This window comes from Lissotriton vulgaris, chromosome 3_2 (genome assembly GCF_964263255.1).
Source record: "Lissotriton vulgaris chromosome 3_2, aLisVul1.2, whole genome shotgun sequence".
NCBI lineage: Eukaryota > Metazoa > Chordata > Amphibia > Caudata > Salamandridae > Lissotriton > Lissotriton vulgaris.
The window spans coordinates 286,559,163-286,586,553 of NC_141690.1; the positions used below are offsets into that span (position 1 = coordinate 286,559,163).

The 27,391-nt window shown below is 53.9% G+C and overlaps 1 protein-coding gene across 2 annotated transcripts in view; it reads left to right on the top strand.

Moving 5' to 3' along the window:
• Window positions 1–27,391, top strand: part of LOC147725702 (rho-related BTB domain-containing protein 2-like) — a 595,476-nt gene that overhangs the window by 486,198 nt on the left and 81,887 nt on the right. For both annotated transcript variants that reach the window (XR_015309799.1, XM_086964380.1), the window contains exon 9: window positions 16,469–16,574. Coding sequence is in view for 1 of the 2 variants with exons in the window: in XM_086964380.1 (XP_086820506.1) it covers window positions 16,469–16,574 (106 nt within the window). In the remaining variant the exon portion in view is untranslated. The remainder of the gene's footprint in view (window positions 1–16,468; window positions 16,575–27,391) is intronic.

Consider the following 27,391-nt stretch of genomic DNA (forward strand, 5'->3'; position numbering starts at 1 on the left):
CTCCTTCAGAAAGCAACTAAAAACTTGGATATTCGATAAATAAATACACCTCCCTCCCCCAAGCGCCTTGAGACCCTCTGGGTGAGTAGTGCGCTATACAAATTTTGGAACTTGAACTTGAACTAGAGATGGGAACCTAAAGTGGGCTGTCTCACGCTGCGCACTGAGACGGACCAGAGATGAGACGTTAGAGTGGGCTGTCTCACGCTCTGTATTGAGAGGGGTCAGAGTTGGAACGTTAGAGTGGGCTGTCTCACGCTCTGTATTGAGAGGGGCCAGAGAAGGGACGTTAGAGTGGGCTGTCTCACTCTGCGCACTGAGAAGGATCAGAGATAGACGTTAGAGTGGGCTGTCTCACTCTGCGCACTGAGAGGGGTCAGAGTTGGAACGTTAGAGTGGGCTGTCTCACGCTCTGTATTGAGAGGGGCCAGAGAAGGGACGTTAGAGTGGGCTGTCTCACTCTGCGCACTGAGAGGGGTCAGAGTTGGAACGTTAGAGTGGGCTGTCTCACTCTGTGCACTGAGAGGAATCAGAGAAGGACGTTAGAGTGGGCTGTCTCACTCTGTGCACTGAGAGGAATCAGAGAAGGACGTTAGAGTGGGCTGTCTCACTCTGTGCACTGAGAGAGATCAGAGATAGGCGTTACAGTGGGCTGTCTCACTCTGTGCACTGAGAGGGATCAGAGATGGACGTTAGAGTGGGCTGTCTCACTCTGCGCACTGAGAGTGATCAGAGATGGGACTTTATAGTGGGCTGTCTCACTCTGCGCACTGAGAGGGGTCAGAGTTGGAACGTTAGAGTGGGCTGTCTCACGCTCTGTATTGAGAGGGGCCAGAGAAGGGACGTTAGAGTGGGCTGTCTCACTCTGCGCACTGAGAGTGATCAGAGATGGGACTTTATAGTGGGCTGTCTCACTCTCTACACTGGGAGGGATCAGAGATGGGACGTTAGAGTGGGCTGTCTCACTGTGCACTGAGAGAGATCAGAGATGGACATTAGAGTGGGCTGTCTCACTGTGCACTGAGAGGGATCAGAGATGAACGTTAGAGTGGGCTGTCTCACTCTGTGCAGTGAGAGGGAGCAGAAATGGACGTTACAGAGGGCTGTCTCAGTCTGCGCACTGAGAGGGATCAGAGATGGGACGTTAGAATGGGCTGTCTCACTCTGGGCACTCAGAGGGATCAGAGATTGGACGTTAGAGTGGGCTGTCTCACTCTGCGCACTCAGAGGGATCCGAGATTGGACATTAGGGTGGGCTGTCTCACTCTGTGCACTGAGAGGGGTCAGAGATGGGAACCTAAAGTAGGCTTGTTAGACCTGGCCTCGTGGTGTGGTACTCCCCAACCCTCAGTGCCCCGATAGTTGCCCCTGTACAGCAGAAACCCCCGGTCGTCCCATCTTCTGTCCGCCCCCTCCATGACCCTACCAATAGGACGACCATCCCGTATCCCGCCATCTATCTCCCCGGTACCGGACACCCCCAACCCGCATCAACCCCGAAGGCTTCGGGTAGCCCTCACCCTTCCCTAAGATCCCTGACTCCATGGCCCCCTGCATGACCCCGGCCCCAGCGAAACCCAGGCACCGAACGCGCCATGCCCGGCTAGGGGGTAGAGGGCTTCCTCTGAGTGAGATAGGTTGGAGTAGTTTCGATCACACCTCTGGCCTCCCCCTGAAGACTGATTTCCATCGCCCCTCCGGCCTCCCCGAGAGCTGGCCCCACTCCCTGCTGGGTGCCTGGAAAAACCCCGGACCCATCTTCAAAGGATTAAAGGGCCGGATAGCAGGAAACCCCGACAATCAACCACAGGCACCAGATACCCGCCTGTGAGGGCTCGGACTTCAAAGGGGAACAGGACTATAACCAGGGTCGATGAATTCTGGAAGAAGAGAGCCCTGCTGACCTGGTCGCGGCTCAACCATCTCACGAAAAGATCGCTGCCCGAACTTTGGAACCTGTGTGAGCCCTGCTGACTCGGTCGCGGCTCCCTCGAACTTTAACAACCTCGGCGTGAGCCCTGCTGACTTGGTCGCGGCTCCCTTAAAATCTACCGACCTCTACTTGAGGCCTGCTGACTTGGTCGCGGCTCCCTTGAAACCTCACAGCGCTGCAACGACCTCTGTTTGAGCCCTGCTGACGTGGTCGCAGCTCCCCAAGAACTGAAGGACACTCCGTTCACTCGTGCCCGAGCCCTGCTGACCTGGTCGCGGCTCGAGGAATACTCTGGTCCGGCTGGACCGACGACACTACCAAAACAACGTAACTCGAGGAGGGTGAGTGGAGCAACCAGTGCGACCGACGCCTACAACAGCCCGTATCCCCCGGCTCGAGGAATGAGAGCCGTGTGCCGGATACGTGTCGTACTGGCCCCAGTACTGTGACTGTCCCGCTTCCCACACCCCTGCATCCAAGAACCTACGAACCCTCGACCTAAATGTAAATATTTGACTATTTGACCTGAAAGTACCTCAAAACTACTGCTTGATAAAGAACCTTTTATTCAGTAATCTCTGTGTGGTGTCCATTTATAGAGTGGTGGAATCTCAGCGTGTACGATCCTAAATACGAAGCCCTCTCCTGTAGGGCCTCACGCCTGTGCTCGGCAGCGTTCCTGGGAGAGGCGGGTCACGGGGTGGTCATGAGAACGACCTCTGTCCCCCCTGGGATCGCCCCTTCTAACATTGGTGGCAAGTGACGGGATCCGAGCCGACATTTAGAGATCGTACAGTAAGCGGCTGACACACTACCTACCGAAGAACCACCATGAGTCACACTGGAACCAACGCGAATCCAACATTCCAAGAGGACCGGTTGGAGGAATACACTCATAGAGACCTAAAACAGTTCTGTAAAGACTTTAAAATCGCTACCACTGGTTTGAGCACCAAAGAGGATTTCCAGACAGCCCTGAAGGCCTGGGTGGAGTCCGGGGCCCCCCTCCCCCAAACAGAAGGGAACTGCGTGGAAGAGGCACAACAGAACGAACCCAGCGTCCTAGAGAGGGGAAGAACCCAACCCCCCAGCACGGAGTAGCACCTCGGAGTGGGGCCTGTCCCCCGAGGAGCTGGCGGACCGCGAGAGAGGCAGAATCCACGAGCTAGAACTAGCTAAAATCAAAATCGAAGGAGAGCTCAAATTAGCCATAACAAAGTTGGCCATAGAACAGTTGCGCTTACAAGGAGAGTTGGAAGAGAAGAAACTACAGAGGGAACATGAAGGAAAAAAACTTCAATTGGAGCACAAACGCAGCCTGAAAGACATCGAACTCAAGGCAAGGAGTGAGGAAACTGGGCCCCCGGGGAACCAAGGGACCCCCTCCCCCGGTGGAGGCTAAAGTCCACATCCCCAAAGATCTGGTGAAAGAGTACTATAAAAATGATGACATTCAGCAATCGTTTAAAGCCTATGAAGTAGCTATGACCTCCCACAGAAGGATTGGGGGCCGGATTGTGGGTCGGTTCCTGAGCGAGGGAAGAGACACCCTGCTGGACCTACCCTCCACAGTAATGAACTCGTACAGCCACATAAAGGAGGCCCTGTTAGCTAGATATGGGCTCACCCCAAGATGTACAGGCAGCGATTCCGAGACTGCAAAAAGATCCCTGGCACCACGTGGGTGGAGTATGTTACCTTTTACAGCCGGCCCTTAGAAGGATGGATCAAGGGCAGTAAGGTCACCACGTTTGAGGAATTGATTGACTTAATAGCCTGGGAGCACCTGTCCACGAATTGCTTTGTAGAACTGCGACAGCATCTCCTTGACAGCAAGCTAACAGACCCTCGAAAGCTCGCCGTCGAGGCGGATCGCTGGGTGAACACTGGGATCTCCAAGGGCCCCATGGGGGACGATGCTCGGAATGGTCAGGGACCGCCTCGCCAGAGAGGAGGAGGAGGCCAAGGTAGACAACGAGAACGAGCATTCCAGTCAGGACCCCAGCGTAGCCCCCCAAGGAACCAGCGCCAAAACTCTCCACCTTCCTCCATGTCCAGTGCAGGGCCCCCCCGGGGTAGGCAGGGGCCGAGATCCAACATAGCGTGTTACAAATGCCAACAGCCAGACCACTCTGCCAGTGACCCCCAGTGTCCCATGAATAAGAGGCCTGTCGCTGCGGGCCCCCCAGCCCGCCATATAGCCACTGTTACCCTAGGAGAAGAGGTTGAGGATCAGGAAGAGTGGGAGCCTGCAGCCTAGTCCCTGGTATCCCTAGGAGATAGAGAAATGATCCCTGTAGCCCCCCTGCCGGCCAACACCAGAAATATCGGCAGTGGGTGACGGTCAATGGGCGCCGCATAGGGGCCCTTCGCGACACCGGTCACCGAAGAACAATTGATACCACACCTCTTTTGCCCTGTTATTTCGGCCGACAATTCTGAAAGTCTCTGCAGAATGGCTCAAATTCCCTTCGAGTGGGGGGGAGTCTCCGGTACTTTACAAGTACCTGTCCAACCCACCATGCCGGTAGACTGTTTACTGGGCAACGATCTGGAGAGCTCCCCGTGGGCGCAGGTAGAGCGGAAGGCTCACCTGGGGATGCTGGGCCTACCCGAATGGGTGTGCGCCACTACTCGGTCCATGACTGCCAGAATACCCACCCCCGGGGGGGTAGAGCCAGAGAGCGTAGGCCAGTCCTCAGACGACGGGGAAGGAGGCGGGCTCCCCTCGGTTTCCCCACAGGAGAAGAAAGCGACCTCGATGCAGGCCCCCTCGGCCCTACCGTCGAACAAATCACTGAATTGGGCAATCTACCCGAGTTGGCTCAGTGGCGCCAAGAAAGTGGGCCTTCCCAGGAGGAGTTATGCCAGGAGCAGGCCACCTGCCCCTCCCTCGTCGGACTGCGACAACAGGCAACCGCCCAGGCTGCGGGCGACCAGTGCGGATCCCATTGGGTCTACTGGGAGAATGGCCTCTTGTACAGTGAGCAAAAGTCTCCCGAACTAGGGTCAGCCCGGGTGCTGGTTGTTCTCCTACGATTCCGAGACTTCCTCCTGGGTCTGGCCCATGACGTGCCCTTGGCGGGACACCTGGGACAGGATAAAACCTATCACCGGCTGGTCACCCATTTCTATTGGCCACGAATGCGCACCGACGTAGAGACCCACTGCAAGTCCTGCCCGACGTGCCAGGCCAGTGGGAAGAGCGGAGGAAAGCGCAAGGCTCCCCTCCAACCCTTCCCCGTAGTCAGTACCCCCTTTGAACGGGTGGGAATCGACATTGTGGGACCCCTAGATCCCCGGACTGCCCTGGACCACTGATTCATCCTAGTCCTGGTGGACCATGCCACCAGGTATCCCAGGGCCATTCCCCTCCGAACAGTGACGGCCCCCGTAGTGGGGCGGGCCCTGATGGGGATATTCTCCCGGGTGGGATTCCAGTGAGAGGTCGTGAGCAACCGAGGAACGAACTTCATCTCAAAATATATGAAGTCCCTGTGGCAACAATGTGGGTTGACCTACAAGTTCACCACCCCGTACCACCCCCAAGGTAACGGCCTGGTTGAGCGACTCAACCGGACCCTCAAAGGAATGATCATGGGCCTTGCTCCTACCCTGCCTCCTGTTCGCCTACCGGGAGGTCCCTTAGAAGTCCTTGGGTTCAGCCCGTTTGAGCTGCTTTACGGACACCCCGTCCTGGGACCCCTCAGCCTGGTCAAGGAGGGCTGGGAGGCGGCGCCCCGAGACCCTCCCCCAGATGTGTTTCGATACATCCTGACCCTCCAGAATCAAACTCAGAAATTCATGGAACTCGCAGAGGCGAACCTGGAGGCGAGCCAGGAGGAAATGAAACACGGGTACGACCAGAATGCCACTCTGGTCGAGTTTCAACCGGGCCAACAGGTGTGGGTGATGGCCCCGGTAGAACCCTGCGCCCTCCAGGACTAGTGGACCGGGGCTTTCAAAGTGGTAGAGCCAAGAGCCAAGTCACCTACTTAGTAGATGTTCAGTCCCCCCGGAACCCGCTCAGGGTCCTCCATGTGAACCGCCTCAAGCCTCACTTCGTGCGGTCTGAGCTGAGTTTGCTCCTAGCCACCGACGATGGAGCAGAAGAGGACACTGAGCCTCTACCCGATCTCCTGTGTGCTAAGGAGAAGGATGGCTCCGTGGAGGGGGTGAGTCTCTCCTCCTCCCTCACCCCAGAACAACGCGAGGACTGTCGTCAGTTGCTGGGGCAATTCTCCGACCTGTTTTCCCTCGTCCCCAGTGTCACCGATTGGTGCATCCACGACGTGGACACTGGGGACAGCCCCCCGGTACGGCACAGAGCCTACCGCGTCCCGGACAGAGTCCGTGCCTGCATCAAGGCAGAAGTCTCGAAGATGTTAGCACTGGGGGTGGTCGAGTCCTCTGACAGCCCATGGGCCAGCCCCGTGGTTCTGGTCCCGAAGGCGGCCATTCCAGGCACCGCCCCCGAGCTAAGGTTCAGTGTAGACTACCGTGGGCTCAATGCGGTCACCCGAACTGATGCACACCCTGTTCCCCACGCGGATGAGCTCATTGACCACCTCGGATCTGCCCACTACCTCAGCACCTTCGACCTGACCTGCGGGTACTGGCAAATTGCGCTCACGGAGCGATCAAGGGAGAGATCCGCCTTTTCCACCCCGAATGAACACTATCACTTCCAGGTGATGCCCTTTGGAATGAAAAATGCCCCTGCCACCTTCCAGAGACTGGTTAACAGGGTACTGGCAGGGCTGGAAGAATTCAGCGCCGCGTACCGGGACGACATCGCGGTGTTCAGCTCCCACTGGACCGAACACCTGCGGCACCTCTGGGAGGTGTTGATGGCCCTGAGTCGAGCTTGCCTTACCATTAAGGCCAGTAAGTGCCAGATTGGGCAAGGATCAGTGGTCTACTTAGGACACCAGGTCGGGAGCGGACAGGTAGCCCCCTCCAACCCAAGATCGACGCAATCGTGGCCTGGGAACTCCCCATGACCCAGACGGAAGTGAGGGCCTTCCTGGAGCTCACCGGTTACTACCGGAGATTCATCAAGGGATATGGCAGCCTAGTAGTCCCCCTCACGGAATTAACCTCTAAGAAATAGCCGAAGAAGGTGCGCTGGACCCCCTCCTGCCAGGGGGCGTTCGAAGCCTTAAAGACCGCCATGTGCACCGCCCCAGTACTCCAGGCCCCCGACTACTCTCGGGAGTTTGTGGTCCAAACTGACGCCTCCGAGCATGGCATCGGGGCAGTCCTATCCCAGCTAAGCGAAAAAGGCCTAGATCAGCCAGTCGCATTCATTAGCTGGAGGTTACTATCCCGAGAACAAAGGTGGAGCACAATCAAGCGGGAGGCCTTCGCAGTGGTTTGGGCCCTGAAGAAGCTGTGGCCATACCTGTTCTGAACTCACTTCCGGGTCCAAACCAACCATCGGCCCCTCCGATGGTTAATGCAGATGAGAGGAGAGAACCCCAAGCTGCTGCGGTGGTCTATTTCCCTCCAGGGGATGGATTTCACCATAGAGCATCGCCCCGGTGCTGACCACGCCAACTCTGACGGCCTGTCCAGGTTTTTCCGCCTCAGTGAATAGAACCCCATAGGGGATGGGTAGTTCTTCCTGCCTTTCAGCTGGGGGGACGCGTGTTAGACCTGGACTCGTGGCGCGGTACCCCCCCAACCCTCAGCGCCCCAATAGCTGCCCCTGTACAGCAGAAACCCCAGGTCGTCCCATCTTCTGTCCGCCCGCTCCCTCCATGATCCTACCGATAGGAAGACCATCCCCGTATCCCGCATCTATCTGCCTGGTACCGGACGCCCCCAACCCGCATCAACCCCGAAGGCCTCCGGTAGCCCTCACCCTTCCCTAAGATTCCTGGCTCCATGGCCCCCTGCATGACCCCCGCCCCAGCGAAACCCAGGCACTGGGCGCGCCATGCCCGGCTAGGGGGTAGAGAGCTTCCTCTGTGTGAGATAGGATGGAGTAGTTTCGATCACACCTCTGGCCTCCCCCTGAAGACTGGTTTCGATCGCCCCTCCGGTCTCCCCGAGAGCTGGCCCCACTCCCTGCTGGGTGCCTGGAAACCCCCGTACCCATCGTCAAAGGATCAAAGGGCCGGATAGCAGGAAACCCCGACAATCAGCCACGGGCACCAGATACCCGCCTGCGAGGGCTCGGACTTTGAAGGGGAACAGGACTGTAACCAAGGCAGCTCTGGAACTAGCGGGTAGATGAATCCTGGAAGAAGAGAGCCCTGCTGACCTGGTCGTGGCTCAACCATCTCTCGAAAAGATCGCTACCCAAACTTTGAAACCTGTGTGAGCCCTGCTGACTCGGTTGCAGCTCCCTCAAACTTTACCAACCTCGGCGTGAGCCCTGCTGACTTGGTCACGGCTCCCTTAAAATCTACCGACCTCTACTTGAGCCCTGCTCACTTGGTCGCGGCTCCCTTGAAACCTCACAACGCTGCAACGGCCTCTGCTTGAGCCCTGCTGACGTGGTCGCGGCTCCCCAAGAACTGAAGGACACTCCGTTCACTCATGCCCGAGCCCTGCTGACCTGGTCGCGGCTCGAGGAGTACTCTGGTCCGGCTGGACAGACGATGCTACCAAAACAACGTAACTCGAGGAGGGTGAGTGGAGCAACCAGTGAGACCGACGCCTACAACAGGCCGTATTCCCCGGCTCGAGGATTGAGAGCCGTGCGCCGGATACGCGTCGTACTGGCCCCAGTACTGTGACTGTCCCGCTTCCCACACCCTTGCAACCAAGAACTTACGAACCCTCGACCTAAATGTAAATATTTGACTATTTGACCTAAAAGTACCTCATAACTACTGCTTGATAAAGAACCTTTTATTCAGTAATATCTGTGTGGTGTCCATTTATAGAGTGGTGGAATCTCAGCGCGTACGATCATAAATACGAAGCCCTCTCCTGTAGGGCCTCACGCCTGTGCTCAGCAGCGTTCCTGGGAGAGGCGGGTCACGGGGTGGTCAGGAGAACGACCATTGTCCCCCCTGGGATCGCCCCTTCTAACAGGGCTGTCTCACTCTGCGCACTGAGAGGGATCAGAGATAGGACATTAGAATAGGCTGTCTCACTCTGCGCACTGAGGGGGGTCAGAGATGGGAACCTAAAGTGGGCTGTCTCACTCTGTGCACTGAGAGGGGCCAGAGATGGGTCGTTAGAGTGGGCTGTCTCACTCTGTGCACTGAGAGTGATCAGAGATGGACTCTAGAGTGGGCTGTCTCACTCTGTGCACTGAGAGGGGTCAGAGATGGGATGTTTGAGTTTGCTGTCTCAGTCTGGGCACTGAGAGGGGCCAGAAATGGGATACTAGAGTGGGCTGTCTCACCCTATGCATCTGTACACTGAGACGGACCAGAGATGGGACATGAGAATAGGCTGTCTCACTGTGCACTGAGAGGTGTCAGAGATGGGAAGCTAAAGTGGGCTGTTCCATTCTGCACACTGAGACAGAACAGAGATGGGACATTAAAGTGGGCTGTCTCACTCTGTGCATTGACAGGGGCCATAGATGGGGTGTTAGACTGGGCTGTCTCTCTCTCTCTCTACGTGCTGAAAAGGACCAGAAATGAAATTTTAGGGTGGGATGTCTCCTTATTTGTAGTATGTACAGTTCATTTTGACAGTCCAGTGGTGGAATGTTAGATTTCCCTGTCTTAGCAGGTCTAGTACGTCCAGTGTCAGACTGTCTCATGCAGTGCACTATGTCTAGGCTGGTGAGACCAAACCAGTGGTGCAGGGTTGTCTCAGTGAGTGCGCCGACTAGGACATTTGGAGATAAATACACTTGAGCAAGGTGTGGGGCGTACCAAGAGTCCATACAGACAGGGAAATGGAGAAAACATTGATTTTTGATACTTGCAGTGCATGAAGTAGGAGTCTGGGCGATACCTGCAGTGTCTTGGGTCAGAGTCTGGGCGATACCTGCAGTATCTTGGATTAGAGTCTGGGTGATAACTGCAGTTTCTTGAGTTAGAGTCTGGGTGATACCTGCAGTGTCTTGGATTAGGGTCTGGGTGATACCTGCAGTGTCTTGGGTTAGAGTCTGGGTGATACCTGCAGTGTTTTGGATTAGGGTCTGGGTGATACCTGCAGTGTCTTGGGTTAGAGTCTGGGTGATACCTGCAGTGTTTTGGATTAGGGTCTGGGTGATACCTGCAGTGTCTGGGGTCAGAGTCTGGGTGATACCTGCAGTGTCTTGGGTCAGAGTCTGGGTGATGCCAGCAGTGTTTTGGATTAGAGTCTGGGTGATACCTGCCGTGTCTTGGGTTAGAGTCTGGGTGATACCTGCAGTGTCTTGGGTCAGAGTCTGGCTGATACCAGCAGTATCTTGGATTAAAGTCTGGGTGATACCTGCAGTCCCTTGGGTTAGAGCGTGGGTGATGCCTGTAGTTCCTTGAGTTAGTGTCTGGGCGATACCTGCAGTGCATGAAGTAGGAGTCTGGGTGATACCTGCAGTTTCTTGAGTTAGAGTCTTGGTGATGCCTGCAGTGTCTTGGATTAGAGTCTGGGTGATACCTGCAGTTTCTTGAGTTCGAGTCTGGGTGATACCTGCAGTCCCTTTGGTCAGAGTCTGGGCGATACCTGCAGTCCCTTGGGTCAGAGTCTGGCCGATACCTGCAGTCCCTTGGGTCAGAGTCTGGGTGATACCTGCAGTGCATGAAGTAGGAGTCTGGGCGATACCTGCCGTGTCTTGGATTGGAGTCTGGGCGATACCTGCAGTGTCTTGGATTAGAGTCTGGGTGATACCTGCAGTTCTTGGGTCAGAGTGTGGGTGATACAAGCAGTGCTGTGGATTAGAGTCTGGGTGATACCTGCAGTCCCATGAGTCAGAAACTGCAGTTTCTTGAGTCAGAGTCTGGGCGATACCTGCAGTCCCTTGGGTCAGAGTCTGGGTGATACCTGCAGTGCATGAAGTAGGAGTCTGGGCGATACCTGCAGTCCCATGGGTTAGAGTATGGGTGATACCTGCAGTGTCTTGGGTCAGAGTCTGGGCGATACCTGCAGTGTCTTGGATTAGAGTCTGGCAGATACCTGCAGTGTCTTGGATTAGAGTCTGGCAGATACCTGCAGTGTCTTGGATTAGAGTCTGGGCGATACCTGCAGTATCTTGGATTAGAGTCTGGGCGATACCTGCAGTTTCTTGAGTTAGAGTCTGGGTGATACCTGCAGTGTCTTGGATTAGAGCCTGGGTGATACCTGCAGTGTCTTGGGTCAGAGTCTGGGTGATACCTGCAGTGTCTTGGATTAGAGTCTGGCAGATACCTGCAGTGTCTTGGTTTAGAGTCTGGGCGATACCTGCAGTATCTTGGATTAGAGTCTGGGTGATAACTGCAGTTTCTTGAGTTAGAGTCTGGGTGATACCTGCAGTGTCTTGGATTAGAGTCTGGGTGATACCTGCAGTGTCTTGGATTAGAGCCTGGGTGATACCTGCAGTGTCTTGGATTAGGGTCTGGGTGATACCTGCAGTGTCTGGGGTCAGAGTCTGGGTGATACCTGCAGTGTCTGGGGTCAGAGTCTGGGTGATACCTGCAGTGTAAAAAAATAAATGTAAATGTCCAGTATTTGTAAAGCGCGAACAATTACCTAAAGATGTCAAGGCGCTGGGAGCCGTCGGGAAGATTAAGCGAGCTATTGCCCAGAGTCACATGGTGCTGGGCAGACCCCTGCCACCGGAGCCGGGAATCGAACCGTGAACCCCAGCATCCAGCTTCAGTCACCCTGGACGCTGCGCCACACCTCTTCCACAGTGCCTTGGATTAGAGTCTGGGTGATACCTGCAGTGTCTTGGGTAAGAGTCTGGGTGATACCAGCAGTCCCTTGGGTTAGAGTCTGGGTGATACCAGCAGTGCACAGAGTAGGAGTCTGGGTGATACCTGCAGAGTCTAGGGTCAGAGTCTGGGTGATACCTGCAGTGTCTTGGATTAGAGTCTGGGTGACACCTGCAATCCCTTGGGTTAGAGTCTGGGCGATACCTGCAGCGTCTTGAGTTAGAGTCTGGGTGATACCTGCAGTCTCTTGGCTTAGAGTATGGGTGATACCTACAGTGTCTTGGGTCAGTATGTGGCTGATACCTGCAGTGTCTTGGGTTAGAGTCTGGGTGACACCTGCAGTCCCTTGGGTCAGAGTCTGGGTGATACCTGCAGTGTATTGGGTCAGAGTTTGGGTGATACCTGCTTTCCTTTGGATTAGAGTCTGGAGTGATGGGTGGTGGGTGAGATGGAGTGGTGGATGCTGGGTGAGATGGAGTGGTGGATGATGGGTGAGATGGAGTAATGGGTGGGAGGTGAGATGGAATGGTGGATGGTGGGTGAGCTGAAGTGGTGGGTGAGATGGAGTGACGGGTGGGAGGTGAGATGGAGTGGTGGATGGTGGGTGATATGGAGTGATGGGTGAGATGCAGTACTGGGTATTGAGTGACCTCTAATGATGGGTGTTGGGTGAGATGGAGTGATGGGTGAATTAGAATGATGGATGGTGGGTGAGATTTGGTTGTGGGTGAGATGCATTGATGGGTCAGGTGGTCGATGGGTGAGATGGAGTGATGGATGGTGGGTGAGATGGAGTGATGGGTGGTGGGTGAGATGGAGTGATGGGTGGTGGGTGAGATGGAGTGATGGGTGAGATGGAGAGATGGGTGGTGAGTCTTATTGGGTGGTGGGTGAGATTGAGTAATGGGTGCTATTGGGTGGTGGGGGAGATTAGGTGGTGGGAAGATTGAGTGATGGGTGGTGGGTTCGATTGGGTGGTGGGTGAGATTGAGTGATGGGTGGCGGGTGCGATTGGGTGGTGGGTGAGATAGAGTGATGGGTGGTGGGTGAGATGGTGTGATGGGTTTTGGGTGCTATTGAGTGGTGAGTGAGATGGAATAATGGGTGGTGAGTTAGATAGAGTGATGGGTGGTGGGTGAGATGGAGTGATGGGTGAGATAGAGTGATGGGTGGTGAGTGAGATGGAGTGTTGGATGGTGGGTGAGATGGAGTGATGGGTGAGATAGAGTGATGGGTGGTGAGTGAGATGGAGTGGTGGATGGTGGGTGAGATGGAGTGATGGGTGGTAGGTGAGATGGAGTGGGGGGAGAGTTGGAGTGGTGGATGGTGGGTGAGATGGAGTGATGGGTGGAGGGTGAGATGGAGTACACTTTTTCGAGCCAGACGATCATGCGGAGACGGGTGCATTTACTCACTGACACGTTTATTATTTGAAAATCTCGGAGGTGACATAATTTCACTGTCTGGATATACGTTTTTTCAAATCAACTGGTCTAATACATTGCCAATGGTCATGTGAAAACGCACCAAGCATATACTGTGAGCCATGAAGAAGTCCGATTGTGGACGAAACGCGTTGGCGGTTGCAAAAAAACGCTTTTTAAAAAAGAAAAATTAATAAAGGATGAAATTTAATATTACAAGTTAACATTGACTCTTCTTTGGGAAAACAGTTTTGTCATAAGTCTACTTTACTGTGTATTTTACACTTTTGATATTCATATGAGTGTGCTGGGCTGCCTTTCTGTTGGATGGTGGGTGAGATGGAGTAATGGGTGGTGGGTGAGATGGAGTGATGGGTGGTGGGTTAGATGGAGTGGTGGATGGTGGGTGAGACGGAGTGGTGGATGGTGGTTGAGATGGAGGGATGGGTGGTGGTTGAGATGGAGTGATGGGTGGTGGGTGCGATTGGGTGGTGGGTGAGATTGAGTGATGGGTGGTGGGTGATATGGAGTGATGGGTGAGATGGAGTGGTGGGTACGATTGGGTGGTGGGTGAGATGGAGGGATGGGTCGGGTGGTTGATGCGTGAGGTGGAGTGAAGGATGGTGGGTGGGATGGAGTGATGGATGGTGGGTGAGATGGAGTGATGGGTGAGATGGAGTGGTGGGTACGATTGGGTGGTGGGTGAGATGGAGTGATGGGTGGGGGGTGTGATTGCGTGGTGGGTGAGATTGAGTGATGGGTGAGATGGAGGGATGGGTCGGGTGGTTGATGCGTGAGGTGGAGTGAAGGATGGTGGGTGGGATGGAGTGATGGATGGTGGGTGATGTGGAGTGGTGCATGGTGGGTGAGGTGGAGTTGTGGGTGAGATGAAGTAATGGGTGATAGGTGAGATGGTGTGATGGGTGAGATGGAGTGGTGGATGGTGGGTGTGATGGAGTGGTGGATGGTGGGTGCGATGGAGTGGTGGGTGAGATGAGTGATGAGTGGTGGGTGAGATGGAATGGTGGGTGAGATGGAGTGGAGGATGGTGGGTGAGATGGAGTGGTGGATGGTGGGTGAGACGGAGCGATAGGTGAGATGGAGTGATGGGTGGTGGGTGAGATGGAGTGGTGGATGGTGGGTGAGATGGAGTGATTGGTGAGATGGAGTGGTGGATGGTGGGTGAGATGGAGGGATGGGTGGTGGGTGAGATGGAGTGGGGGGAGAGTTGGAGTGGTGGATGGTGGGTGAGATGGAGTGATGGGTGGAGGGTGAGATGGAGTACACTTTTTCGAGCCAGACGATCATGCGGAGACGGGTGCATTTACTCACTGACACGTTTATTATTTGAAAATCTCGGAGGTGACATAATTTCACTGTCTGGATATACGTTTTTTCAAATCAACTGGTCTAATACAGTGCCAATGGTCATGTGAAAACGCACCAAGCATATACTGTGAGCCATGAAGAAGTCCGATTGTGGACGAAACGCGTTGGCGGTTGCAAAAAAACGCTTTTTAAAAAAGAAAAATTAATAAAGGATGAAATTTAATATTACAAGTTAACATTGACTCTTCTTTGGGAAAACAGTTTTGTCATAAGTCTACTTTACTGTGTATTTTACACTTTTGATATTTATATGAGTGTGCTGGGCTGCCTTTCTGTTGGATGGTGGGTGAGATGGAGTAATGGGTGGTGGGTGAGATGGAGTGATGGGTGGTGGGTTAGATGGAGTGGTGGATGGTGGGTGAGACGGAGTGATGGGTGAGATGGAGTGGTGGATGGTGGTTGAGATGGAGGGATGGGTGAGATGGAGTTGTGGATGGTGGGTGAGATGGAGTGGTGGATGGTGGTTGAGATGGAGGGATGGGTGGTGGTTGAGATGGAGGGATGGGTGGTGGGTGAGATGGAGTGATGGGTGGTGGGTGCGATTGAGTGGTGGGTGAGATTGAGTGATGGGTGGTGGGTGAGATGGAGTGATGGGTGAGATGGAGTGGTGGGTACGATTGGGTGGTGGGTGAGATGGAGTGATGGGTGGGGGGTGTGATTGCGTGGTGGGTGAGATTGAGTGATGGGTGAGATGGAGGGATGGGTCGGGTGGTTGATGCGTGAGGAGGAGTGAAGGATGGTGGGTGGGATGGAGTGATGGATGGTGGGTGATGTGGAGTGGTGCATGGTGGGTGAGGTGGAGTTGTGGGTGAGATGAAGTAATGGGTGATAGGTGAGATGGTGTGATGGGTGAGATGGAGTGGTGGATGGTGGGTGAGATGGAGTGATGGGTGGTGGGTGAGATGGAGTAATGGGTGGTAGGTGTGATGGAGTGGTGGATGGTGGGTGCGATGGAGTGGTGGGTGAGATGAGTGATGAGTGGTGGGTGAGATGGAATGGTGGGTGAGATGGAGTGGAGGATGGTGGGTGAGATGGAGTGGTGGATGGTGGGTGAGACGGAGCGATAGGTGAGATGGAGTGATGGGTGGTGGGTGAGATGGAGTGGTGGATGGTGGGTGAGATGGAGTGATTGGTGAGATGGAGTGGTGGATGGTGGGTGAGATGGAGGGATGGGTGGTGGGTGAGATGGAGGGTTGGGTGGTGGGTGAGATGGAGTGATGGGTGGTGGGTGAGATGGAGTGATGGGTGGTGGGTGCAATTGGGTGGTGGGTGAGATGGAGTGATGGGTGAGATGGAGTGATGGGTGGTGGGTACGATTGGGTGGTGGGTGAGATGGAGTGATGGGTGGGGGGTGTGATTGCGTGATGGGTGAGATTGAGTGATGGGTGGTGGGTGAGATGGAGTGGTGGGTGAGATGGAGGGATGGGTCGGGTGGTTGATGCGTGAGGTGGAGTGAAGGATGGTGGGTGGGATGGAGTGATGGATGGTGGGTGAGATTGAGTGATGGGTGGTGGGTGAGATGGAGTAATGGGTGAGATTGGGGTGGTGGGTGCGATTGGGTGGTGGGTGATATTGAGTGATGGGTGGTGGGTGAGATTGAGTGATGGGTGAGATGCAGTACTGGGTGGTGGGTACGATGCAGTGATGGGTGGGAGGTGTGATGGAGTGGGGGATGGTGGGTAATATGGAGTGATGAGTGAGATGCAGTACTGGGTGGTGGGTACGATGCAGTGATGGGTGGTGGGTACGATGCAGTGATAGGTGGTGGGTGAGATGTAGTGGTGGGTGCAATTGGTTGGTGGGTGAGATGGAGGGTAAAAGGAGTGATAGGTAAGAGACCTTGCGGAATGGCATGATGTGTGGGGTGGCTGTGCTTAGGGTACCCTGCTGATTCTTGGCCTCTTTCTCCCTTCCAGTTCCATAATGCCAAGCAGCTGGCAGACTGGTGCCTGCACTACATCTGCACCAACTACAACAGCGTCTGCCGCAAATACCCCAGAGAGATGAAGTACATGACGCCAGGTAACTGGGCCTGAAGGGTGGGGGTTGGTGTGTCTGTCATTGTGCCTGTTCGTTACATAAAGGGAGAGTAGGATAGGTGTACATGTAACATCCAAGGAGACAAGGATGTCTGTAATGACGACACCCAAAGATGGGGTGCATCTCTGTGTAACAATGTCATCCTTGGAAGGGGGAGTTGCGCTTGTAATGACACCCCAGGTGCAGTGTAACAATGTCATCCTTGGAAGGGAGAGGTGTGCCTGTAATGACACCACAGGTGCAGTGTAACAATATCATCCTTGGAAGTGAGAGGTGTGGGTGTAATGATACCACAAGGTGCAGTGTAACAATGGCATCCATAGAAGGGGGAGGTGTGCGTGTAATGACACCACAGGTGCAGTGTAACAGTGTCATCCGTAGAAGGGAGAGGTGTCGGTGTAATGACACCACAAGGTGCAGTAACAATGTCATCCATAGAAGGGAGAGGCGTTTGTGTAATGACACCACAATGTGCAGTGTAACAATGTCATCCATAGAAGGGAGAGGTGTGGGTGTAATGACACCACAAGGTGCAGTAACAATGTCATCCTTGGAAGGGAGAGGTGTGGGTGTAATGACACCCAAGGTGCAGTGTAACAGTGTCATCCATAGAATCAATCAATCAATAATTCAATCATTTGTAAAGCGCACTACATACCCGCGAGGGTCTCAAGGCGCTGGGGGTGGGGGTGCTACTGATCGAACAGCCAGGTCTTGAGTATCCTCCTGAAGGTCAGCAGGTCTTGGGTCACTCGTAGGCTCAGTGGGAGGGTGTTCCATGTCTTGGCGGCGAGGTGGGAGAAGGATCTCTCACCGGTTGTGGTTCTTCGGATGCGCGGGACGGTGGCGAGTGAGAGGTCTGCGGAGCGTAGCTGGCGGTTTGGGATGTAGAATGAGAGCCGTCTGTTAAGGTAGGCTGGGCCGGTCTTGTGGAGTGCCTTGTGTGCGTGGGTGAAGAGCTTGAAGGGTATCCTCTTGTTGACGGGGAGCCAGTGCAGGTTTCTCAGGTGGGGGGTGATGTGGCCGTGGCGTGGTACGTCGAGGATCAGTCGTGCCGAGGCGTTTTGGATGCGTTGTAGTCATTTGATGAGCTTGGTCGGGGCTCCCGCGTAGAGTGTGTTTCCGTATTGTAGTCTGCTGCTGACGAGGGCCTGGGTGACTGTCTTTCTTGTATCTGTCGGGATCCATCTGTAGATCTTGCGGAGCATGCGGAGGGTGTTGAAGCAGGACGAGAAGACAGCGTTGACTTGCTTGGTCATTGAGAGCGTTGAGTCGAGGATGATTCCCAGGATGCGTGCATGATCGGTGGGTGTCTGGGCTGCCCCCAGTGCCGTCGGCCACCTGGAGTCGTCCTAGGCAGAAGGGTTGGAGCCGAGGATGAGGACCTCTGTCTTGTTCAGCTGAATGAAGACCAGCTTCAGACGGCTGGTCTTCATTCAGTCAGCGACGGCCTTCATTCCTTCGTGGAGGTTGGCTTTGGCAATGATGGGGTCCTTGGTGAGGGAGCGGATCAGCTGAGTGTCGTCGTCATAGGAGATTATGTTGAGGTCGTGTTGTCAGGCTACGTGTGCGAGTGGGGCCATGTAAATGTTGAACATGATCGGGTTGAGGGAGGATCCCTGGGGTACGCCGCAGATGATCTCGGAGGCTTTGGAACGGAATGGGGGGAGGTGGGCGCTCTGTGTTCTGCCGAAGAGGAAGGAGGTGGTCCAATCCAGAGCCTTGTCTCGGATCCCTGCGGCGTGGAGGCGTGCAGGTAGTGTGAGGTGGCAGACAGTGTCGAAGGCGGCAAAGAGGTCTAGGAGGATGAGTGCTGCGGTCTTACCATTGTCCAGCAGGGTCCTGATGTCGGTGGCAGCGATGAGGGCAATCTCGGTGCTGTGGTTGCTACGGAACCCTGACTGGGAAGGGTCCAGGATTCTTTTTTCTTCGAGGTATCGGGTTAGCTGTCTGTTGACGGTTTTCTCGATGACCTTGGCTGGGAAGGGGAGCAGAGAGATGGGCCGGAAGTTCTTGAGGTTATCTTGGGTCTGCCTTAGTGTGCCGTCGGCCACCTGGAGTCGTCCTAGGCAGAAGGGTTGGAGCCGAGGATGAGGACCTCTGTCTTGTCCGAGTTCAGCTTCAGACGGCTGGTCTTCATTCAGTCAGCGACGGCCTTCATTCCTTCGTGGAGGTTGGCTTTGGCGATGATGGGGTCCTTGGTGAGGGAGCGGATCAGCTGAGTGTCGTCGGCATAGGAGATTATGTTGAGGTCGTGCTGTCGGGCTACTTGTGCGAGTGGGGCCATGTAAATGTTGAACAGCATCGGGTTGAGGGAGGATCCCTGGGGTACGCCGCAGATGATCTCGGAGGCTTTGGAACGGAATGGGGGGAGGTGGAGGCTCTGGGTTCTGCCGAAGAGGAAGGAGGTGGTCCAATCCAGAGCCTTGTCTCGGATCCCTGCGGCGTGGAGGCGTGCGGGTAGTGTGAGGTGGCAGACAGTGTCGAAGGCGGCAAAGAGGTCTAGGAGGATGAGTGCTGAGGTCTTACCTTTGTCCAGCAGGGTCCTGATGTCGGTGGCAGCGATGAGGGCAATCTCAGTGCTGTGGTTGCTACGGAACCCTGACTGGGAAGGGTCCAGGATTCTTTTTTCTTCGAGGTATCGGGTTAGATGTCTGTTGACGGTTTTCTCGATGACCTTGGCTGGGAAGGGGAGCAGAGAGATGGGCTGGAAGTTCTTAAGGTTATCTTGGGTCTGCCTTAGTTTTTTTGAGTAGGGCGTTGATCTGTGCATGTTTCTAGATCTCTAGGAAGGTTGCGGTCTCGACAGAGAGATTGATGACGTTGCGCAGGTGGGGTGCGATGGAGCTGCTTGCTCTGTTGACGACGTGGTGGGGGAATGGGTCTGACGGAGAGCCAGAGTGGATTGCATGCATGGTCTTGATGGTGTCATCGATGCTCCCGCTGGCCCAGGCTAGCAGGGGGTCGTGGTCGATGGTGTGCGGGGGGGTCTGTTGTATTTCTGTCTGTTGGGGCTGTCTGGGTGTTGAAGCTGTCGTGGATGTCTGCTATCTTACGGTGGAAGAAGGTGGCGAGGGAGTCGCACAGGGCTTGCGACGATGGGATGTCGTTGGTGTTGGAGCTGGGGTAGGAGAGTTCCTTCTCGATGTTCAAGAGCTCCTTGCTATTGTGTGTGTTGTTGTCGAGGCGGTCTTTGAAGGAGGTTCTCTTGGCCACGCTGATGAGGTGGTGGTGGTTGCGGATGGCGTCCTTGTGTGCAGTGTGGCTGTCTGGAGTTTGTTCACTATGCCATTTCTTCTCTTGTTTCCGGCAGGCTTGCTTGGAGGCTAGGAGTTCTGGGGTTAACCAGCTGGCCCTCTTGCTGGTGTCTCTGTGGGGGGGTTTCTTCAGCGGGGCGAGGGTGTTGGCGCAGTCCTCGATCCAGCGTCTGAGGCTGTGGGCAGCGTCGTTGGTGTTGGAGGGTTCGGTGGGTGGGCCGAGAGTGAGGTTTGAGTGTAGTTGGTCTTTGTGATTTTGCTCCAGCAGCGGCGGGGGATCTGTTGGGTGCGGTGGTGTGTGGTGGGTTTCTGGAAGGCGAAGTGGATGCATCTGTGGTCGGTCCAGAGGAGTTCGGTGATGTGGCTGACGGAGACGTGCAGGCTTGAGGAGAAGACGGGGTCGAGCGTGTGGCCGGCGGAGTGGGTGGGCGTTGAGACGAGTTGCTTCAGTCCGAGGTTGTCGATCAGGGTTGTGGAGTTGTTGTTGTTCTCAAGGTGAAAGCTCAGGTCTCCGTGGAGGATGTAGTTGGTGGAGGTCAGGCCGTGCATGCTTATCAAGTCGGCGATGGAGTCGCTGAACTGGGGGCAGGGTCCGGGGGGTCGGTAGACGAGGTTGCCTCTGAGGGTGGAGTTAGGGTCTGTGTGGATCTGGAAATGCATGTGTTCGGCGGTGCTGAGCGCGCCGTCGCTGCTAGTCGCTGCTAGTCGAGACCCTGATGCTGTTCTTGTGGACAATGGCGATTCCTCCTCCGACTCCGTTGGTGCGGTCTCTGCGGATGATCTTGTAGCCGTCTGGAATGGCTACGGCGATATCGGGTGCGAAGGAGTCGTTAAACCAGGTCTCTGCCAGGAAGGCGACATCCGGGAATGTTGTGTCGAGCAGGTCCCAGAGCTCGACGGCATGCTTGCGTGCGGAGCGGGTGTTCAGTAGTATGCATCGGAGGTGGTTGGGGTCTTTCTTGGCGGGTGGTTCGTCGGCTCTGAGGCTGGTGTAGCTGCAGTTCCGGCAGGTGAAGAGGCTCTGTGTGCGTTTCGGGGAGGCCTTGAAGTAGGTGTGGCTCCGTCCGGAGTTGAGAGCGTGCAGAGTGCTGGCGTCGTAGTGGTGGCGGTCGTCGGGGCAGGGGATCTGGTGCTGGGCGCGGTCCAGGCACAGACGGGCTCGCCTTAGGTGCAACAGCGGCGCAGCCGTGCATCGGCCGGCATATATGGGGAGGTGTGAGGGAGGAGCAGCTGTGAGGCGGGGGCAGCGAGTGGGCAGTTGGGGGCGGGGACGCAGTGGCGAGGGCGGTGAGGGGCAACGAAGGTGACAGAAGGAAAAAGGAGCTCAGAAACAAGGGAATAACGAATGGCACAGAGGGTAGAGGGGCACAAAAAAATGAGTGGAACAGAAGGCAAAAGGGGCACAAAAACCAGGGAAAAACGAGTGCCACAGAGAGCAGAAGGGCACAAAAAAACGAGTGGAACAAAGGGCGGAAGGGCAGAAAAAACGAGTGGAACAGAAGGCCGAAGGACAGAAAAAACGAGGGAAAAACGAGTGGCACAGAGGGCATAAGGGCACAAAAAAACAGTTGGCACAGAGGGCAGAAGGGCACATAAAAACGAGTGGAACAGAAGGCAAAAGGGGCACAAAAACAAGGGAAGACGAGTGGAACAGAGGGCAGAAGGGCACAAAAACGAGTGGAACAGAAGGCAGAAGGGCACAAAAAACGAGGGGGAAAAAGTGGCACAGAGGGCAGAAGGGCACAAAAAAACGAGTGAAACAGGGGGCAGAAAAGCACAAAAAACGAGTGGAACAGAAGGCAAAAGAGGCACAAAAATGAGGGGGAAAAGAGTAGCACAGAGGGCAGATGGGCACCAAAAACGAGTGGAACAGTAGGCAAAAGGGGCACAAAACGAGGGAAGACGAGTGGAACAGAGGGCAGAAGGGCACAAAAAACGAGTGGAACAGAAGGCAGAAGGGCACAAAAAACGAGGGGGAAAAAAAGTGGCACAGAGGGCAGAAGGGCACAAAAAAACGAGTGGAACAGAGGGCAGAAAAGAACAAAAAACGAGTGGAGCAGAAGGCAAAAGAGGCACAAAAACGAGGGGAAAACGAGTAGCACAGAGGGCAGATGGGCACCAAAAAAACGAGTGGAACAGAAGGCAAAAGGGGCACAAAACGAGGGAAAAACGAGTGGCACAGAAGGCAGACGGGCACAAAAAACGAGTGGCACAGAAGACAAAAAGGGCACAGAAATACCGGAAAACCGAGTGGCACAGAGGCAAAATACAGAATACAGAAACACAGGGGCAGCTAAGAACAGAAGGTAGAACGGGCAGAGAGGCACGGGGCAGCGAGGGGAACAGAAGAGAAAACCGGGCAGGGACACGGGGGCAGCGCGGGGAACAGAAGGAAAGACCGGGCAGAGAGAGCACGGGGAGAGCAAGGGGAACAGAGGGAAGAAAAAGGGGCACAAACCACGTACAGGCAGCGGGGGAAGACAGACAACAGCATTCACAGACACAACAATGAAATACAGGCAATACAATAAAAGCAATAAAGCGGAGGATGAGCAAACCTACCTACGGCCTACCACTGGCCACCAGGGACGAGGCGCAGGTGGTATCCTGCGGGTGGTGGAGGGCCTCGAACGTCCTCATCAGCGGCAGCTGGGGCAGCGAGACACAGGCGGTGCTGTGCGGAGGGGGAGCGGCCTACCTGGTAGGGTCAAGGGTCGCTCAATGTGAAATGACAGCACAAGGTGCATTGTAACAGTGTCATCCGTAAAAGGGAGAGGTGTGGGTGTAATGACATGACAGGTGCAGTAACAATGGCATCCTTAGAAGGGAGAGGTGTGTGTAATGACACCACAAGGTGCAGTAACAATCTCATCCAGAGAAAGGGGATGTGTGTGTGTAATGACACCACAAGGTGCAGTAACAATGTCATTCATAGAAGGGAGAGGTGTGTGTGTAATGACACCACAAGATGCAGTGTTACAGTGACATACATGGAAAGGAGATGTGCTGGTGCGATGACACCACAATGTTCAGTGTAACAATAACCTCCATAGAAGGCGGAGGTGTGGGTGTAATGACACCACAAGGTGCAGTGTAACAATGTCATCCATAGAAGGGAGAGTTGTGGGTGTAATGACACCACAAGGTGCAGTAACAATGTTATCCATAGAAGGTAGAGGTGTGTGTGTAATGACACCACAAGGTGCAATAACAATGTGATCCATAAAAGGGAGAGGTGTGTGTGAGTGTGTTTAATGACACCAAGAGATGCAGTGTTACAGTGACATACATGGAGAGGTGCTGGTGCGATGACACCACAAGGTGCAGTGTAACAATAACCTCCATAGAAGGGGGAGGTGTGGGTGTAATGACACCACAAGGTGCAGTGTAACAATGTCTTCCTTAGAAGGGAGAGGTGTGGGTGTAATGACCCCACAAGGTTCAGTGTGACAATGTCATCCTTAGAAGGGAGAGGTGTGGGTGTAATGACACCACAAGGTGCAGTAACAGTGTCATCGATAGAAAGAGAGGTGTGGGTGTAATGACACTGCAAGGTACAGTGTGACAAAGCCATCCTTAGAAGGTAGAGGTGTGGGCGTAATGACACCACAAGGTGCAGTAACAATGTCATCCATTGAAGGGAGAGGTGTGGGTGTAATAACACCACAGGTGCGGTGTAACAATGTCATCCTTAGAAGGGAGAGGTGTGGGTGTAATGACACCACAGGTGCAGTTTAACAATGTCATCCTTAGAAGGGAGAGTTGTGGGTGTAATGGCACCGCAGGTGCAGTGTAACAATGTCATCCATAGAAGGGAGAGGTGCGGGTGTAATGACATCACACGTGCAATGTAACAATGTCATCCATAGAAGGGAGAGGTCTGGGTGTAATGGCACCACAGATGCAGTGTAACAATGTCATCCTTAGAAGGGGGAGGTGTGGGTGTAATGACACCACAGGTGCAGTGTAACAGTGTCATCCGTTGAAGGGAGAGGTGTGCGTGTAATGACACCACAAGGTGCAGTGTAACAGTATCATCTATAGAAGGGAGAGGTGTGGGTGTAATGGCAGCACAATGAGCAGTGTAACAATGTCATCCCTAGAAGGGAGAGGTGTGGGTGTAATGACACCACAGGCAGGTGTAGTGTAACAATGTCATCCATTGAAGGGAGAGGTGTAGGTGTAATGACAGCACAATGTGCAGTGTAACAATGTCAACCTTAGAAGGTTGAGGTGTGGGCGTAATGACACCACAGGTGCAGTGTAACAGTGTCTTCTGTAGTAGGGGATCTCTTTGAATAGTCATAATCTAATGAATAGTCCCGCCCATGTTCGTGGACCCCGGCAATCAAAAATAATCTCTTAAGTTGTCAAAACATGCAGAAACTGCAAAGACACTTAAGAGAGAATTTAAAGACAGATAATGCAGCCTATATCCACAGGCTACACTGTCCAGTACTTCAACTAGAAATTCCACCAACCAAAACCACACACAACACAGCCTGCCCAGTTCTTCCATAGAGAAACTTGCCTCTACCAGTAAAAGACTCTGGAATGATAGAGAGGAAGGCATGGACATACAAGCCCCATAGGCTGCCATTATGTGGCTTATATAGGATACTGTGCCTTTAAGAGAACTTTCCAGAACTTTCTCCCAGTATCCCAGAATGCACAGCAGGTCCCTTTTACTTTCAGTTCTTTTTTTCCGGCTCCTGCTAACAGGACCCTGGCATTGAGCTCTCCCTTTTTTCAAGGGTTTATTGGATTTTTGTTCACTTTTTAGGTCTCGCCTGTCGATGTGCATGCACATCGAGCTTGCGAGACTATGGGGGCTTAAACACTCTTTAACCAACTTGCAAGGAATCGTGGCGATTCCGTGGCCGTGCAACCCCTCACTTCTTGGTTGCACCCTCCCCCACTCTCCTCCCCCCCTCCTCCTACTCTCCTCCCCACTCTCTCTCCTATGACTTCACAGGAACTGGGTAATTCCCTTGTGCAGCACCTCCTCCTTTCTTTCCCCCGCACCCTACACATGGGTGAAAGGTCGTGCCGCCCTTCTGCTTCCGGTATGCTTTACTCCAACCGGATCCAGCTTCCTTCTTCCTCCTTCTTCTCAAAACTCATCGCGGCTAAGGTGGAACTCTAGCCTTGCCGCCACCGCTTGAGTCTCCTCGTTCCCCGCCAGCGCCGCCATGGGAGTCCCGGCCTTCTTCCGCTGGATCAGTCGCAAATACGCAACACTCGTTACGCACGCTGTGGAGGAGAAGGTGGGTCTGACCGCCTAGGGGAAGCCGCACGCTTTGTTTTGCAAAAAAGGGAAAACGTGTGCTCATTGTCGACTGGTATTAATATTTCTTCAGTTGTAGGAGTTTTTCATCGTGTTCTTCTCTGAGGCTTGCTTATCCGTGCCTTTCTCCGAATTTTCAATGGTAGACTGCTATCGCTTGAGTTTGCACAGCTTCATGCCTGTGCTTAGTGCTCTGAGCCTGGTTATGTTTTGAACGCTAACGGGTCGGTTGGTGGACGACCTGGGGGTTTAAAATAAACAGTTTAAGAGATTCCTATCTTCCTAGATTTATTTCTTCAGAGTGCATGTAGGAGATCACAAAACGTGCACCACGAGGGACATTGGTCAGTTCTTGAACTTTGCGATGTTAGTTGTGTCGCACACTCCTGGTCTCGGGATGTTTTTTTGGCACAGCAGTGTTAGTGTAAATGACAAAGACGGCTTTGCCATTTGATTACTGCTATCGGTGAATCGACATTTGGTTAAAATAAAGGGCACGCTAAGGGCCCGATGTAGGTGGCCTGTACCGGTCGGTAACGGCCGATTTCGGCCGTTACCGACCGGTAAATGGGTCAATGAGATGTAGGGGGACCTTGTTTACCGATTCGGTATATTTACCGAATCGGTAAAGTTACCGAATCTGTAAAATACCGAATCGGTATTCATACCGATTCGGTATTTTACATATGTAGGTGGGACTCTTCTGAGTCCCAGAGGCCTTACAGAATCAGTATTTTACCATGAAATAAAACCTCATGGTAAAATACTGATTCCGGTGTGCATGCACATGTGTGCATGCACACCTATGCCATGTGACAGGCAGACCTGCCCTTAGGGCATGTATGCCTGCCACATGGCACCCACGCCTGTTTAGGGGGTGCCAGGGGGTGTCAAAGTGACACCCCCTGCACCCTTGTGAAATTCGGTATTTACCGATTCGGTAAATACCGAATCGGTAAAGCCTATTGATTCCTATGGGCTTTGAAGCCCATAGGAATCAATAGGCTTTACCGATTCGGTATTTACCGAATCGGTAAATACCGAATTTTACCGATTCGGTAAAAGGGAACATCTGGATTCCCTACATACCAACCCCTCACATTTACCGAATCTTAATTACCGAATCGGTAAAATTCGGTAATTTTCGGTAATTAAGATTCGGTAAATGTTACTTACCTACATCTGGCCCTAAGTGTATATTTTTACGCATTTAACTGCAAAAGGGTTCAAACCCATTTGGCCATGACCATGCTGACCTACATCGATATACCCACCGCATTTATGGAATTTGATCCGGCAGCTGTGCAGCCACACGTGTGCCATGCAGTCACATGCCTGCGTATGAAACAGTTGTATGTGCAAGGCAAGATTCGGGCTACGTTTCATCCCAGAGCTTGAAATAGGCTGTAGAGTCGATCATGATGTAGATGGCTCATACTACTGTTAAGCTTGTCTGCCGCAGTGTCTCTGTGCTTTCCGTACAGGCTAGCTTCTGCCTCTTGCAGTGCTTACCAGCCAGAAGGCTGTGCTGAGCAGCCCCTTGTAGGGACGGGACAGAGATACCAATGCAGGTTCACAGAAGACGGTTTACCTATGTAATCTCACAGATGAGCTAAAAACGACCAAATGTGACAGCGGTGGGCTGACTACCGAGGCCTGACCCCAGACCTCAGTTGTCGATTGCTAACCCCATAGAGTGGCCGTGCAGTCCTATAGTCCAGTTGTGTGATGTACGTTGTGGGATGTCATTCAGGTTCATCGGCCATTGTCTGGGACAGTTCAGCGGGATGCAGACTAGTTATAGCTCAGCGTGTTGTACTCGTTTTGTTGTCATCACCAATATGCAACGTTATGTCACTGTATGCAAGAATACGTACATATGTATGTGGCCCCTCGGCCTGTAAGATGGCTAGAAATGTAATAACATTTGTTTTGAAAAAGAAACGACAGAATGGAATGCTATCTAGAGGAGTTCACAATGGTTGCAGTTCCCTGAAGTTAATTAAGAGTCAAGAGATATTTAGGACAGACTCCTCCTACATTAACCCCTAGTTCCCCAGCCTGCCGAGAGCAGCTCTTCACGCTCAGCCCTCTACCTACTCTCTCTCCCCTCACGACGCTCTTCCCGCTCCGCCCCCCTCCCCACTCTCTCTCCCAGCACACCTCCCCCTCGCTCCGCCCCTTGTGTAAACTTGAAAATACCTCCCGCCTCTCCTCCCCCTTCCTTCCCTCCCCCCGGCTTCTTCCCACCCTCC